Genomic DNA, 17,378 nt, shown 5'->3' on the forward strand with positions numbered 1-17,378 from the left:
CTGAGCATCTTAAAACATATCATAGATTAATTAATGTGACAATGGCATGATCTAAAAAAAAAAAAATGCCTTAAACAGTAATTGACAAATTGTGAAGCTTTATTGGTATTTAATGTTAGGTTGTATTGTCATTAAACATGAGGAAAAACCCTTAGAAATGTTTGGTCTTCCACTTAAGAACACTACAGATTCCTATGTGAATAGTGACTCCATTGAAAAATGCAATGGTGGAAATTTAGAGAGTTTATGAATTCACAGGCATGCGATTCATTTTGACACCAATGACGGTTATCTCAAGAGAAGCGATTGCCAAAAAAATTGTTTATTTCACCCATGAAATTCATTGAACTTAAGTAACAGTGTAGATAACAGATCTCAGAGGGAAGAGCCTTTACTTAAAAAAAAAAGTCAACAGAAGATAAAATGGAGTGATATGACATACAGCATTGGATGCTACTCAAATCAGCCCTTGAGACCCGATTTTACTTAGTAACCACAGGTACTACTAAAACCAGGCATGGGAAAAACAACATGATTCGATATCCCCCTGTAAACTTTAAAAACAGGTTTCGAGATGAGCAAGTAGACATTTTCTTAAACCTCCTGGTTACAGCAAGCCCATATTTTCATACAAGTTGAATCCTGTTCCTGTCAGAGATTTCCTTAGACTTCCTACCGAAGACGAGCTGAAGTGACAACTGCACCGCTGCCCAATCCGCTTGGACTTGGACATTCCTTACAACTGCATAGCCCGAGGGAAGGGGGGGAGGGGGAGGGGTCATTTCCCCTATGGTGGCTAGGGGGTCCTTATTATAACCGTACGTATTCATCACATAATGAACCCGCATCCAATAAATGTGTTGTCTCACTCTCGTGAGCGAGGCAAAACTAAACTCTTCGTCGACGTTCGATCCATTGCCCAAGGGCGGCCACGTTCGCAAAACGAGGCACGTCTGGCTCAGAGCGGGGCGGATTTAAATAAGGACTCCCCGTCAATCCGTGTGAGCTCTAACAGACTCTGGAGCACCGAAAAAAAGGGGTCACAGACTGTTGCTGGAGGGGGGTTGAGGGTGGGGGGGGGGTGCACTGAGAAGAAGTCTGAGCACTTGGACTGTCAGAAGAGGTTGGGGTAAAAGCGCAGGCCCTCGACAGAATCGTCCCTACAGAGATGGCCCATCTTTTCAGCCAAGAGCAACCTGAGGAAGGAGGGAGAATGAGGGGTTATTTACACTGGGACAGCCGTGTAACCCAAATACCTCATGATCAAGTCCTGAGCATGGACAATGATTCTACAGCCATGAGCAAGATGTTTAACTTGAAATACCTGGTACACAAGGATCATTTCTAAGCATAAATCATCCCTAGTTAAGGACTTCTAGAAGGCAAATAAATTGCTAATAATAAATTAGGCAAAGACAAATTATAAGCGTGTTAACTGAGGTTCGATTTGTGGACGAACCGTAATAATGATATAGTATGCAGCGCGTGATTTAATTTTCTCGTTTTATGATCGTTTTTTTGTAAGAATATTATGATTGTTCTGCGCATGCGGAGAAACAAATAAATTTGCTCTGTAATACACCACCCGTTCGCAAATGTGCAATGTACTGTTTCCTCCTAATGTGGTTCCTCGGACTTGTGGTGATACATTTTCATGTACGAGGCTCAAGATCGGTCGCGGATACCTCTCTTTAGCCAGGAGAACAGACAGTCCCAGAAGCTTGGCAAATTCCTCGGAGGTCAGCGACCCCTTCTCAGACACCTGCAGGAGAGAGAGAGAGAGAGAGAGAGAGCAGGATGAGCGAGCATCACGCTCAATCACTCTTCCTTTTGGCTCCTATGGCCTCTCTGCACCCAGAGACCGCCCTGACCAAGGCGTCAAGAGCCGAGCGGCGAGCCTGCAATCGTGCTATGCTTTAAAATCACATAAATCTGCTACGTAAAATCTAAAAGGCTAAAAAAGATCCCAAAGAAACTATTTGCTAAGGCTCACTGAACGTAAAGTGGTCTCGCAAGAGTAATTTGCTCTGTGCGTGATCGGTTGGTTTTTCCCAGGTTCACTTTAAAATTCTTGTCAATATTTTCCAGGAAATTAAAAATGAATTTTAAGCTGTGTTTTAAACCAATGGCTGATCATTATCAAACGACCCATTTCACTGAACGGCTCCTCTGTGGCATTTAAGGCCTTACTGTGTTGCAGAAACTCGCCAATAAATAAATGTCTTGTTCTCACTGCTGCAATGTCCTGTAATTGTTCGCCAGCTAGAGTCCCCGTCTGAAATACCTATGAAAGGCTATTGTGCGGCAGGTTACGTAGGGAACATTACTCATTTGTGCCTTGGACTCAGTTTTGATGGAAAGCTATGATCCTCCTCCCCTATCCTCTAAATGCAGGCCTCCAAACCACATTTCTCCCCCCGCCCCCGACAAGAGAAAGTCCATCAGTGAGACGGCCCTTTCTCTTCCAGCACCACATCTGGTAGTGATATCCCATCCCAAAGGCGCTGATTGTGCGGGGATGTCCAGCTGAAGCAAAAAATCTGGAACGGCCCCTCCACTACCGATAGGCTGAGAGGGCGCCCCGGCAACGGTTATCCAACCGGCACTTCTGCGGCCTGACAACCGAAACCGACCAGACCGCCCCCCCCCAGAGGGACCGGCGAGCCGAGAGCCTGCCAAATCTCTCCACGGCAACGGCAAACAGGGATCGGGAGAAATCGGGCGTGGCGGGGGCTGGAGGCGGGAATGTCGGAATGGGGTGGTGCAGTCAACAACTGCGAACAACATTTTTGGACCCGCAGAGTTTTTTTTTATGAGCGCCCAGCTGGACAAATGGGAGCCGTGTTAAAAGGAGAACGCTCTAGGACGGAGACGTCTGGAAAGCGTGCGAATGACGAACGCAAGGCGGGAAAAGAAAAATGGCGGCCGCTCACGTTATCCAGCGCCGAGGCGATCATCTCCTCTTCGCTGTGGGACTGCAGCTGGACCACCATCACCCCGCTGTCAAATATGCGCAACCTGGAGGGCAAACGGGAGCGTGGGCCAATCAGCTGTGGACGCTCACAAAGGGGCACTGTGATGTCAGACCCTGCGATGCTGTGGCAAGCTCTCCCAACGCTGCGGAGAACCGCAAAGACTTCCAAGAGGAAATGCATGTCTGGGACCAAACCATTGTGCTATATTTATAGTGCATGTAATAGCACGGTCCATAAATCCATCTCAATTCCTAAAATTTCCTGTGCTAAAAAAGATGCATCTAGTGTAAAAAATAATATAAAACACAGAGATGGAAACAGAGCTTGTTGAGCACCATTTAAAATGTTGGACATACTGTAAATTGCTTGGCAGAACAGTTTCATGTCTGTCCTCAAAACAAGCATGCTTTTCCCGTTCTCACTCTCTAAGTTTCGAGCGGAGTATACAAATTCCCCTCACAGCACTTTTGTAAAAATAATAACAAATAAATAAAGCAACAAATAATTAGTTATCAAGCTCTTTCAGATACAATAGCATATGTTTCACCATTCCAGGAAGACAGAGTTGGAGACCGATTTCAGATAGAGGGGGGAGGGGAAACAACGGAAAGAGGAATTGCACAGGTCTGCCGCACATCCTGTGTACTGGGCGAAGGGAGCAGAACAACAGGCCTGGAAATAGTACAAAAAGCGCCGTGCCCAAAAACTGGCGTTCCAGCAGGTGAAGAGGAAGAAAACACGGCCGTCGTACTGCGCTTTCTTCTTGAGTACTTTAAAAAAAAAAAAAAAAACATTTTTTAAGTCGGGAGAGGCGAGGGGGGCCCGGACGAGGGCTCTCAAAACAGGATGGGAGGCAGGAAGTGGCTCGCCGATTCCTCTTTCCGGGCTGCCACCGGGGCCGACCCCGTCGCCGCCCCGCCGCCCCGCCCGCGTCCGCGCGGCCTCGCTCACCTCAGAGGCAGCTTCAGGGGTTCGAGCATCTTGCAGGCGTTCACCAAGTCCTCCGGAGAGAGCAGCTGAGGGGACAGACGCAGAAACAGAGAGAGCGGGAGAGAGAACGTGAAGCAAACGCATCAACAGCATAAACGTGTCTGAGTGTACAAAGGCAAACGAGGCCTCCACTTAAGGCCTCCGTTTAATAACTCACAATGCACTTTGCCCTTGATTTCAATTAAATTAGCAAAAATACTATGTGAGAAACACAAAAAAGCAACACTTGTTCAAATTTACAGTGATTATATAATGTCTGTGTACACAGTGAATAGCATGTTCACTATAGCAGGAAGTGAAGGCCTTGTGCTGAGCCTTAAGTGGCTTAACACAGAGAGAAACAGTGAAGGGGAGCACAGGGGGAGAGGACAGGATTCCAGCATCTTCTCAGATTGAGGATCCCCTCCTCCTTCCAGAGGGTCTCTCCTGTGCCATTTAAGAGCTTCCCTTCTCAGTTCCCTCAACATGGAGATCAGGCTCAGGCCTAGTCATCTCTAGAGCTTTGCTTAAAAGAGGCTCAACAGCGACAAGTAAGGGAAAAAAACAGGGCAAGAACACTGTCTCACTCACACACACACACAACACTGTGCTGATCCAAGTTAAAAGTGGGAGTAGAAATAAAAATATGCAGACACACTCATAAATGTGTGTGTGTGTGCCTTTGCATATATATTTGTTCTTATGCATGTGGGTCTGCATGCATGCATATATATCTGTGTGTGTGCATATGTGTGTGTGTACCTGTGAGTGTACCTGTGAGTGTGTATGCGTGTGTGCGTGTTTCTGTGCATTTGTGAATACGCATGTGGGTTTGCATGTATGCATGTATACCTGTATGAATGCGTGTGCGCATATGCATGTTTGTATGTGTGTGTGTGTGTGTGTGTGTGTGTGTGTGTGTGCGCGTCTCCATATCTTACCTCCATCCCTCGAGCACGGTTGACCAGACAGTAGACCTCAGTGAGAGCCATCATGCCTCCACGCTCCTGGGGACAGACACCAATCAAACACCAATCAAACACCAATTAGACACCAATCAGACACCAATCACACACTCCTCATTTTTCTGGGGAGTCTCATTAACCCCCAGGTCCTCTTGGGTACCCAGTCAAAGTGAGCCCCCCCCACCCCCCCCCTCCATCTGGTCTGGGTGTGAAATGCACTAAAACACTTCAGCTTCTCTCTTCACAAATCCAGAAACTCCTTCTGGACACACTTGTTGAAATATGCTTACATTACGTAACATAACAGGACAGTCACTGACGTAATATTACCTCTCCATGAAGTTTGATGAGGAAGAGATGTCTTGGAGACTTGGAGGTTACATTATACACACGCACGCACACGCACACACACACACACTCACAGCCACTTTCATAGTTTTTCAAGGGAAAAGCATTACCCAAATATACAAATGCTTCTGAGTACCTCTAAAACCTGCATCTGGTACAACAGAACAGGTGCAGGAGTGGAGGAGAGGCCGGGAGGGCTCATTAACAGAGGAGGAAGCTCGAGTCGTGGAGCGACCCAGTTCAACGGGCACAGATATGGGTCCATATCAGCAGAGCACTTATGAAGGAACAGAGAACAGGCAGGTTGGAGGGAGGGAGGGAGGGAGGGGACCGTCCTACCTCCAGAGGAGCCAGGAGAATGTCCCCCAGCTGCTTGGCCAGCTGCATGTGGTAGTGCGTCCCCGAGCCGTGCGTCTCCCTGGTGACGGGGTTGGCGATACCCATGCTCAGCAGGTAGGACTTGAACCGGATCGTCTGCGAGGACGAGGAGCGGAGGAACAACATAAACACCCTTCCGAGTCATGTGCACCCTCCAATAAGCTCAGCCAAGCTCTACGCACGGGTTAAAAAAGGCCCCCGTAGGGTGAGAGTGGGGGAGCCTGGGGTCTAATTACCCCACCCTGCCAACGTCCCAACACTCATTCCACTGTCAGAAACACCTTGACTCATATACACTAATTTCTCTGGATTTGCTGCCACAAGTTAAGTTCTCATTCATAGCCTATTGCAAAATAGAGTCTATGGTTGGTAGTTCCTATCTAACTGGCTCATACACCTGTGGCGATGCTATTTAGTATGGTATATATAACCAAGATGATAGCAACATTGAGTGCAGACCTTTTCTGAATGTACTTTCTGAAATTTAGCAAATCAGATTTCCTAAAACCTGCTTAAAGAGTTCATTGGCAGTCAGGCACAGCAGATGGACATGGTGGGATGCATTAGCTGATGCGATCTCTCGAGAGAAACAATCAATTGGTCAATTGTGACTGATACTGGGCTATGCGTTTCCCATGCTGTGCTGCATGTAACCGCTACTGAAGCACGCAAGGCCGTCTCACCTCAAGAGAGAGGCCCTTTGTTTTGGGTACCCTGGAGCGTCAGGGTGTCATCCGGCTGCCCGGGCCAGAGGCTCAGGCCTCAGAGGGACCCCCCCGTCCGAGCCGAGGGAGAGCGCTAGGTGCTCGCAGCGCTCAGACGCTCGCCGCATTTGTTTTTTAGCGGAGACGTGCTGCGCGGGTGCACGGAAAAACAAGCTAACGAGCGCCGCGAAGAAACACAGCAGCCGGCCCGAGAAAAAGGAAAACACCCCGCCGCTGACATCACAGCTCCAGCTCTCCCCCGAAAGCCCGCTGCATAACACACAACCTCTGGCGGTAAAACAAACCCGCGCGACCTTTCAGCGCTCGTACATCAGCTGCGACAGAGGTGGGGCGGGGAGCTACACAGAAGCGCCGCGGTAAGTACCCTTAGAGGCCACAGGGGGCAGCGGCGCAGAGAGGTGTGCACGTGTGCTGGAGAGCAGCCAGGCCCCGCCCACTGCAGCCCCCGGCGACCGCGACCCCAGGCCTGCTGAGAAAGACACGGACTCCGCAACGCTCATCCACGGGCCCGCTCTCTCTCTCCGGCCCCACGCTAACCACAGCCAACCCCCGACCCCTGCACGCGCACAACCCCGCCAAGCCAAATAAAAGCAAACAAAGAACAAACGGGAGGAATTTCCCCACAATGCACCGGGGGCAGGACAATAATGTAGCCGCACGCTGGATTCCAGAGATTGTGTTTTTAAGAAAATCGCAAGGGTAGTGACTGTGGCACCAAACATCTGGAGATTTACTTCCCCTTACTATAAACAAACCCAGACTGATGAAGCCTCAGTCCAGTATCTGGCTGAGAAGTATGGACTCTGGAACACTATGGAAACCAAACCGGAGACTCTATGACTCTGTGTGGTGAAATTATTATTATTATTATTTTTTTAAGTCAAGCCATTTTTATTCTCACTCTCAAGCAAACCAAGTAATTGTCTGATGACCACGAGTTGTCCAGCACTGGATGACATCTCGGGAGCTGGGGAATGGTGCGCTTGGTGAAATCCGCCAAAGTGCCCCCACCGACCACAGTGTGCGCTACAGCACACAAACATGTCTGACAAAACCAGTTCGTTCAGGGGCGGGGACCAGTTCACTCAGAGAGGGGCGCACGCTGGGGGGTCGCCGTACCTCGTCCTCCGTGATGTCCCCTTGCTTATCTTTGATTTTGGAGGCGATGGACCTGGACAGCTCCACCATCTCTTTGGCCTGAATGGAGAGACACGGCGCAGGTTACCACCACACCCTCAACAAAGTCACTATGTCAGTTACAGGGGAATTACAATTCACAATCTAACGTTCCTTCACAACGGTGAAGGCCGGGAAGAGCCGATTACAAACAGAGATCCTTACCTTCACCATCAGCTGGCTCAAGTCTTCAAACGCCTGTGGAGGAGAGGAAGAAAGAGGAGAGAGAGTGAGGGACTGTGACGGAACAGGAAGGGATGTGAGACCGAGCGCCCAAATCCAACATGAAGAGGTAATCTGTCACTCTATCAATCACACAAATCACCCAATCTCAGCCCCACGTGTTTGGACAAAGAAACAGAACGCTATGATACTCCTCATTTCAGGAGATGGGGAGCTGAACTTTTGCTAGGCAATGCTCCAACTTTTGACAGTTTGAACGATGTGTAGCTGCTAAAAATACTTGTGGTGTAGACAGGCAGATTATTTGTTTTTTACAATTATTATTATTCTATATTATCATTTATTCTATGTTCAGGAAATGAGCAATTCTGTAAATCAGGTTAGTGAGTGCTCCACCCATTGCTAAACAGAATGAGGTCCATGTTGGTGGGGCAGAGAGAGAGAGAGAGAGAGAGAGAGCGCTCCAGCTAAAAGAGACGGCCTGTGCTTCGTGTTGTTTCGGCCCCGCTGACGGAGGGGCGAGCCTGGGAACAAAGGCCGGGCACACACCTATCGGGGGGAGGGGGGGGGGGGGCTTCCGCCCGACACAAACGCCCCCCCGGGCTCCCCTCTTATCGCGCGCGCACAGCCTCGGCAGGAAGCCTTTGAGACGGAGCGCGCTACGTCTCCCGCCGCGGCGGGGCGGCACCAGGCCCCCGCCGTCCGGCAGCGCGCGGCTGCGCGGCCCCCCCGCCGCGGGCACCGGGAGCCGCCGGTACGGGCTAAAATAGCCAACGGGTGTTTTTATATTTTTAGGGTTTAAGTTAGGCGTTCACAATAAGCTGTGATGGTTATTACAGAGAAAACAACATTCTGATTTGCGTTTGTAGATCAGTGGGGGGCGGGGGAGTGGGGGGGGGGATGGGGAGGAGTCTATCTGTCAGTCCATCTTTAAAAAAGAATAAATGGAAGGCCTTAGTCTTCATTTTTAATGATACCTTTTATTTTAGGTTGGGTGGGTGTGAAAGTTCACTTTTTAATTTAGAATTGGGAGGTGATTTACACTGGAACATATTTTTTGTGGACACCAGACTGTCTAAATATATGGCAGTTAGTAGACCTGGTGAAAGTGCTCCTTGACTGAGCCTGTTGCCGCTGTACAGAGTCTTGCAGCGTAAAATGACGGTTTAGCAAACTGAGCTGTGACTGAACTGAAGGATGCCGTAAACGTCTGTGAGTGTAACTGAGTGTAACTCGGAGTCTTCCCAGGTCCGGGAGGAAATTCAAGGGGAGGATGAAAAAAAAAAACAATTAGCAGAAGTGGTTTTCTTTCAACTGGAGAAAAAAAAACAAAAGGACAAGGCCAAAGGAAGTGAGCGTGGACCAAACTGGGATGGGACGACCAATGAGAGCGAGGAGCGAGCACTGCAGGCTGCAGCAAGCCACGTTCACCCTGCTGCACACCACCCTTCCTGGATCCAGAAGGGCCATCCATCTTAGGCCAGCAGGGTTACTGCTCTGGTGTGGACAGCCAATTACCTGCCACACCACACACATTTTAATGTGATGAAATTAGCTTTCAATTTATTTTGAAACCTTAATTTCCACAAAACCGCAAGTACATTAACACCAGGTCCAAAATACATAAATAATCCTGTCATCTGTGACCTCACCACAATTTAACACACGCGCGTGCACTCTGGTTGCCTAGATATTGAGCAAATAACCTGGCATCTTTAGTGCCTGCAGGCGACAGCGTGTTCTCCTGTGTCAGGTGTGTGAAAGAGCACTCGACTGGATTACAGACCTCCACACAGTGCAGATGGGCACATTTCTTTCCCTCCCTCAATAATTCATATCGGTTTACTGATAAGCTTTTGCAGGGAGAGAAGGAGTTCTCTACACATGGGTCGAGATGAACTCTGCAAAGTTTCTTTTCTGTTAGAGACTTCCCTTCAATCGGCTGGAAGTGAAAAGTGTGTGAGCAACTGATACTACTAGCGCATGGCCAAGGCACTGCTGAAAAAACAATTCCATCTTGCGTGTTAGCATCAGAGTGTGTGTAACTGTTCAAGCAGCAGCGTATTTGGGTGTCTGTCTTTTTTTTGCCATTGCTGTGGGGGGGGGGGGGGGTCAGTCAGAGCCCGCACAGGAAGGAGAAGGCTGTGACCCCCCCCCCACCCCCATCAGCTCTGGCACAGATGGCCCATTTCCCCAGTCCCCAACCTCTGACTCTCCCGAGAACCTCCCCCACCCCCGAACCGTCTCAGTCTCTCCGTCCATATCTCTTTCCCCACCTCCGTCTCTCCTCCCCTCACCTCCGAAATGTTTTTGTCCGTTTCTTTCCTCTTCTCCTCCAGCTTCCTCTCGATGCCCACGATCCCCACGGCACGGGTCCTTCCTGCCTGCAGGCCCCAGGGCAGGCCGAGGGAGAGGAAGGACAGGGGTCAGGCAGTGAGACCAGCACCAAAACCCAGGCGCCCAAACCCCCCAGCTACGCACAGGCCACTGTCACAGCTACGCTCTTTACGTAATGTTGAAAACAGAAAAAAAAACACTATCTACTGCACGAGCTAGCTGGGAATCTTCAATACAATATCCAGCAGAGGTTAGCGTGTGAGCTCATGACCCCAGGGCAGCAGTGCACTTTAAATATAAGTAGCAAAATCAAGTAAACTACAAACAGTGCCACTCTGAGGTTATGACATGAACTGCATGGAAGTCAAAAACACCAAAACAATCCACAACGTACACTCAAAAGTGTCAAAAGAATTCTGCCCTTAAAATATTTACATCTTACAACAAACAAGACAACAACATATTTGTGGGCCAAGCATCAGGTGCCATGAAGCTTACCTGAATCAACATGAATTATTTTATGTATAAATTTATTTGAGGATAATATATTTATCAGTCTATCGACATAATTTATCCACATATTGGAAATATGAACCTCGTGGTATACTGGAGCAAATGCCCACCATAATTAACACCATTATCCTTCTGGATTTTTATTACTTAAAATACTTTTACTAACCTAAAAATAAGGTGTTTCACTAACACACAAACACACAAAAGAATTACAGAAATCATAATAAATGCACAGGTAACAATAACTTACAATAATCATCATCAAAATAACATCATAATAGTTTTGCTTATTTAATTTATATGGTATTAGTGTTATTTTTCCTTTATTTACTTAAATTATCATCATTGCATTTATAATTATTTATATTACTGTCTGCTGTATCAGTTTTATTTAAGCTTTATGTGTTTATTTAACGTGATACAGTTTAATAGTGTACAAAACATTTAGCAACAGAAAACCAATACTTTGGTACAATTATATGAATGGGTTGGAAGGAAAAAGAAAGAGGAAGAAAGGAGATAGAAAATTATAAAAATGTTAAAAATGTTAATGCTAATGTGAAAAATTAAAATGTTACCCTTTATTAGGGATATTTTTTATATGACATATACACCTTTTTGATGTTTTTCTAGTTCCTTTTTTGTCATTCGTATACAGCATGTTATTTACGTATTATGCACTTTTATGGTTATTATACATGGGTTTGATGTCTTAGACTATGACATCAAGTAAACAAAAGGTTTGGTCCTCCAGGGAGGTTGGCAGCAGTTTCTTCATGCCTTTAGAAACGCTGTCAGACAGAGCAATGCGTCCACTAACTCAGACCTAACATACTCCAACATCAGAGAGTTCTTAATGACTCCGCAATTCACAAACACCCTGTCAGGCCACGCAAACGGCCAGCCGAGATTCCACAGAAGATCTGCTCTTACCTGCTTCGCTGTCATATGAGCCATCAGCTGATCTGGAAAACTCAGGCACAGAAACCCAGGCTAGTTTCCTCTACTTTGGCCAGTGTTTTTTTTTCTGCTCCCTCGCTAATAACGTCCTTTGGGGCCGGCCATGTTCTCTAGGACAGGAGATTAAGCCCCGGGATAATCCCTGGAGATTGACACAACGATCAGGCAAAGACGCAACCCAGCACTGCGCCTCACCTGAGATCCCGTAGCAGTGGGTATAGGCTGGGACGCTGGAGTCCTCTCCCATCTCTTTTGGGTCATCTCCTCGGTCAGTCGCCGGAAGAACTGCAAACAGGTTTGTCAGCCATTAGTACATCGCTGTATCAACACACATAAAGCTTACACTCAAACCCAAGATTGTCTTTAGGAGTCTTATAGTCATGGTGTGGAGCACTTCAACATTTTATTTAACATGCCACAACAGATTTAAACAGAACAGGCAGACCAAAGTCCAGAGACTGCAGGAACCATAAGACAAATCTCAAACTATTGTATTTTCATTCATTGCTAGACTAACAGACTTATAAAAACAGTTTGTGCTATTGAAAGGATCTCACCCAACATATTCCAAGGAGCACTGGCCCCTGGCAGAGCCTCTGTGCAGCGTAACCCCCGTGACCATATTCTCCATTTGAAAATGAGTACGCTCATCAAAACCACACACAGTTTCCTATCCACATTCCAAAACGTGTGAAGTGGAGCTTCTGGACTTTACTAGCAAGAGCTGAATCAGAATTACTTTCATGTTGTAAAGAATTCAGGATGATATCAATCATTCATTTCAGTGGCAAACACCCTTTTCCAGGCAGACATACATTGTCCTCCAAAATTATGATAACGGTAAAGTGAAATGTGTTATTTTGAGTATTTAGTATTTTTATAAGGCATTTTGATTTGCAATGACAAGATGAAAATGTGAAATCAGCTTTTATTTCATGGTATGTACGTACATGCACATATGTTTTACCATTTTACAGAAACAACCATTTTCAGCTGTGCAAAAGTAACAAATGACTAACAGGTGTCAACTGTTGCTCAGGTGTTTTCTTTTTGGATTATTCACATACAAAAGAGCAGCGAGTGTCTAGTCTTGGTTTTAGCCTTTGTTTTCATCTGTGGAGATTGTATTTGGAGTTAGAAGACATACACCACCATGAAGATCAGAGAACTATGGCTGAAAAACAACTAATCTGAATGCTGAGAGGACAGAAGAATGAAAAAGCATAAGCACAGAAACTGGATATATCAAGTACCGCCGGTTGCAAAGTCCTGAAAAACAAAGAAACTACTAGTGGACTCTGCACAGGTCAGCCAAGGAAGACAACTGCAGTTGATGACAGCCTAAAAAAATAGACAGTGACACCAGCAGTTTCCAGAGGGCAGGGGTGAAAATATCACAAGCCACCACATGCAGAAGGCGAGATTAGAATTAGCCAAAAACTACAGAGACGAGCCAGAACAGTTCTAGAACAAGCAGTTCCAAGTTTTTTGGACAGATGAAACCAAAAAAAACCTTTACCAAAGCGATGGAAAGCCACAAGTGTGGAGAAAGGAAGGAACAGGCCATTATCCAAAGCAACCCTCCTCATCTGTGAAATATGGAGGGGGTAGTGTTGTGGAATGGGCATGTACGGCTGCTTCTGGAACAGGTTCAGTCTTCTTTATTGATGATGTAATGGTGGTTGGCAGCAGTAGGACGAATTAGTAAGTGTGCAGACAAATTTTACCCGGCTAAGTACAAATTCCTCCAACCTCATTGGCGGATGCTCACTGCTCTTTTATGTGTGAACAATCCATGAAAAATGAAACACCTGAGCAACAGCTAACACCTGTCAGTCATCTGTTAACTGGATTTGCACAGGAGAAAATAGGGGGAATCAACACAAAAACAGCTGTTTCTGTAATGTGGCAAAACATACATGTCAATACCATGAAATAAAAGCTGATTGAAAGATGAATATGAGACGAAAGCACAATCTCAAATGTCTTAATTATATAGCAAAAATAAATAATTTCACTCTACTATTCCCATACTTTTGGAGGACACAGTAGATTGCTTAATTTAAACCAGTTTTGGTCAACTTCAGCTGCATTTACATTGGCCTAATTCTGGCCAGAATTACTGTAGTGCAAGTGTACCACTGTAGGACTTCCTCTTTGAATTCAGCCCAATGGCAGCCCAGAGGCCAAGAATCAAGTGTGCAAAAAAGTGTGTTCTTACATTTGATTACATATTCAAGCATTTGTTCATCAATGTTACATGAGGCCAAAATAGACCCAGTTATAAAACAACCCCACTAAAGTCTCTACAGCATAAATTGATTAAACAGTACAGATTTTTGTATCGATGATAAATCACTCACCATTCAATGTTACTCAATTTGAAAATAAAATCTGCCATACTTAATTGATTAGAATACAATTCTGATGAGTTAATTTAGTGTGCGGAATTTTATTTTTGAATGTAATGTTAATTTTAAAGACAAAGAACTTGCCTCAATTTGCCCATGCTCCTTAAAGGACAGCTTAATGTGGGAGAACTTGCTCAGTTGATAGGGTCCTGGCTCCTTGTTGGGGGACACTGGATGCAAGTGGATAACGATCTTTGCACTGCAGGAAATAGATGAAAGACAAACTGCAATTCAATATATAAAACAAAATCTAATTGCACTGCATTCATTTCAGTATTGTGGGCATATGCATCGGTGTTGTTTGGGTGTGGTCACTAACAATGAACCAAAGTTCATAGCATATCATGCCAGGCAATGATCATAATGCAGAAAATAGTTTTCAGTAAGACGCAAGGTGCATAATTATGCATAATTATTTCAAGTGACCAATAATTCCCGTAGCCCAATATGGATATACACAATTACAGCCTCATCTAGTTTTAAGGCATCTTACCTCTTTCCAATTCCAGCTGCTTGTTCCTCAAAGAAGATGATCTGGGACAGGGGTATAGCCATGCAGCACTCCTGTGGACATATTATACACACCTGATGATGGGACAAGTTCTGACAAGTGCTCATTCTAAAGGTTGTCAAGAAAAAAAATAATACAACAGCAGAATAATCTTTCTTCGTCCTTCCACAGACTTAAGTTGAGAACTCAAAAGCGAGCAGGCCTTTAAATAAGGGTACAGTTGAGGCCAAAAGTTTACATACACCTAGGCTAAAGATGTTCAAACACAGTTTTTCACAACTCCGCACATTTCATGCTACCATACATTTCTTTTGGCAAGTCAATTAAGGCATCTACTTTGTTCACATCAGAGGTCATTTTAAAACAATCGATTAGAGACAGATTTATTTCAGCTTCAATGCACTATTTCAGAATTCGAATGGGTCAAAAGTTACATACACCAAGTTGACTGTCTCTTTAAATAGTCTGGAAGATTCCAGAAATGAATGTAACGATTTTTAAGAAGCTTCTGATAGGCCAATAGTTAGGAGTTAATTGGAAGTTAATTGGCACCTGTGGCTGTATTTGAAGGGCCTACCTTTAGAGCCACTGCCTTTTTGCCCTTGATACCATGGGGAAATCCAAGCAACCTCAGAAAAAAAATTGTGGACCTTCACAAGTCTGTTTCCTCCTAAGGAGCAATTTCCAAACAACTGAAGGTACCACAAGAATCAGTACAAACAATTGGATGTAAATATAAAAATCTTGGGACCACACAGACACTGTATCACTCAAGAAGGAGGCACAAATTAACTCCCAGGGCTGAAAGAACTTTGGTCCAAAAGGTTCAACTGAACCCCAAGACAACAACAAAGAAATTAGTGAAGGAGTTGGAGGCATCAGGTACCAAAGTATCTACATCCACCATTAAGAGAATCCTACATCGCCAAGGCCAGAAAGGCTGTCATGCAAAGAAGAAGCCCCTACTCCAAGACCAGCATAAAAAAGCCAAAATTAAGTTTGCAGGTGATCACCAGGACAAAGACCTAGCCTTTTGGATTAGTGTTCTCTGGTCCAATTAAACAAAAATTGAACTGTTTGGCCATAATGATCAGCGCTATGTATGGAGGAAAAGGGTGAGGCTTTTAATTCAAAGAACACCATCCCAACTGTGAGGCAGCATCATGTTGTGGGGGTGTTTTGCTGGAAAAGGGACTGGTGCACTTCAGAAAATAGATGGCATCATGAGGAAGGAGGATTATCTAGAAATAATGAAGCAACACCTCAAGACATCAGCTAGAGAGTTAGAACTTGGTCGCAACTGGGTCTTCCAGAAGGACAATAATCCTAAGCATACCTCCAAAGTTGTAACAAAATGGCTTAAGGACAACAAAGTGAAAGTATTGGAGTGGCCATCACAAAGCCCTGACCTGATTCCCATAGAAAATTTGTGGACTGAACTAGAAAAGCATGTCTGAGCAAGGAGGCCCACAAACCTGACTGAGTTACACCACTACAGTCAGGAGGAATGGGCAAAAATTCCAGCAAAGTATTGTGATAAGCTTTTAAAGCAATTAAAAGGCAATGCCACCAAATACTAACAAAGTGAATATAAACTTTTGACCCACCGAAAATCTGATATAGTACATAAAAGCTGAAATAAATCTGTCTCTTAGCTTTTATTTTGAAATGACCTCTTATGGAAATAAAGTAGACACCCTAATTTACTTTACACAGGAAATGTATGGTAACATGAAATGAGTGGAGTTGTGAAAAATTGAGTTTGAATGTCTTTAGTGTACGTAAACTTTCGGCCTCAACTGTATATTCATAAGATGTCACTGCTCACACAACAAAAAGGACTCACGTGGTTCTTGAGATCTCTCCAGATTAATCGATGCGTACTTAAAAGGACAACCCCGACATCAAGCTTCGCCTGTCAAAGAAAGTCCCAAAAAGACCATAAAGCCGCAATCTAAGACATCAACCATATTTACTGGGATGAAAATTAGTTGACTGGTAAATAGCAACCACCTTAACCAGCTGGTCAGTAAAAAGTACAGCACTAACGTTGTATGATGAAATGGTAAAGGCAAACACATTGGTGTTTACTTTTCCATATGCCATGTCAAGTTATATTCGTTTAAAATTCTGAACACTTATGGCAATAGTCGTGGGATTTTTCCAAGAATGTTACTCAGGCTTAAAAAACATGATTTTTCATTCCCAATGAAGGGGAAGGTTCATTGTTTGCGAGTAACGTTAGGTAAAATATGCACCTTTTCATCTCCGTCGTATAATCTAACACCTCTTTGCTGGATCACCAAGGTTTCGTCCATATCCAGCAATCCATTTGTCCACACAAATCGATCCATTTCTTTTTCGCACTGCAATTAGCTAACGTTAGCTAAGAATATTACTTTCACGCTTCTGATACCGATACTGTCATTTTCGTATTTACTTCCGTAGAGGTGCCCAAAAAACTGCCTGTTTAGATGAGAGTAGCTAGCTAGATATGTTTACAAGAACAGTATTCAAGACAAATTGGCTAATAAAAAATTCTACTTACTAAACATATTTAAATATATTTATATAACATTGTGTATATAACAATATGACCCCTACACTAACATTTATTATCACTTTTCACAAGGCAAAATATAATCGTCAAAGTGCGACAATAAACATGACGGGCCTACGCTGCACATTAAAGGAATACTGAAAAATCAATAAAGGCAAAATGTTAATAGCGTGCAGTATTTCCGAAGTATAAAGGGTTCATTACATTTCTTTGATTTTCCCTTTTGAATAAACGTTTCTGGTTCTTTAAAACCTTAATGCTCATTAGGTTCTAGTCTGTTAAAAAACTACCAGTAATACTCCATTGAATTAGCAACCCCCATCAGGAAGAAATACGAGCAAAAAAAAAAAAGTCGTCGCATCAGGCA

General features: G+C 44.8%; 1 protein-coding gene across 2 annotated transcripts; it reads right to left on the reverse strand.

Annotated features, from left to right (window-relative positions):
- Nucleotides 1-81: 81 nt before the first annotated feature.
- Nucleotides 82-17,349, reverse strand: vps36 (vacuolar protein sorting 36 homolog). Of its 2 annotated transcripts, XM_064350098.1 has the most exons (15): nt 17,216-17,349; nt 16,710-16,817; nt 16,298-16,366; nt 14,434-14,504; nt 14,025-14,139; nt 11,725-11,814; nt 10,017-10,103; nt 7,702-7,734; nt 7,480-7,557; nt 5,597-5,731; nt 4,886-4,951; nt 3,927-3,991; nt 2,934-3,018; nt 1,686-1,762; nt 82-1,196 (listed from the first exon to the last, which is right to left on the reverse strand). In XM_064350098.1, exons 1-15 carry the CDS (start codon nt 17,273-17,275, stop codon nt 1,115-1,117), a joined length of 1,221 nt encoding a protein of 406 aa, XP_064206168.1. In that variant the 5' UTR covers nt 17,276-17,349; the 3' UTR covers nt 82-1,114. The 2 variants fall into 2 exon arrangements, with proteins under 2 accessions (XP_064206168.1, XP_064206169.1); XM_064350099.1 differs by lacking the exon at nt 17,216-17,349 and having other exon boundaries at nt 16,710-16,921.
- Nucleotides 17,350-17,378: the final 29 nt, after the last annotated feature.

The sequence above is a fragment of the Anguilla rostrata genome, chromosome 9 (genome assembly GCF_018555375.3).
Source record: "Anguilla rostrata isolate EN2019 chromosome 9, ASM1855537v3, whole genome shotgun sequence".
NCBI lineage: Eukaryota > Metazoa > Chordata > Actinopteri > Anguilliformes > Anguillidae > Anguilla > Anguilla rostrata.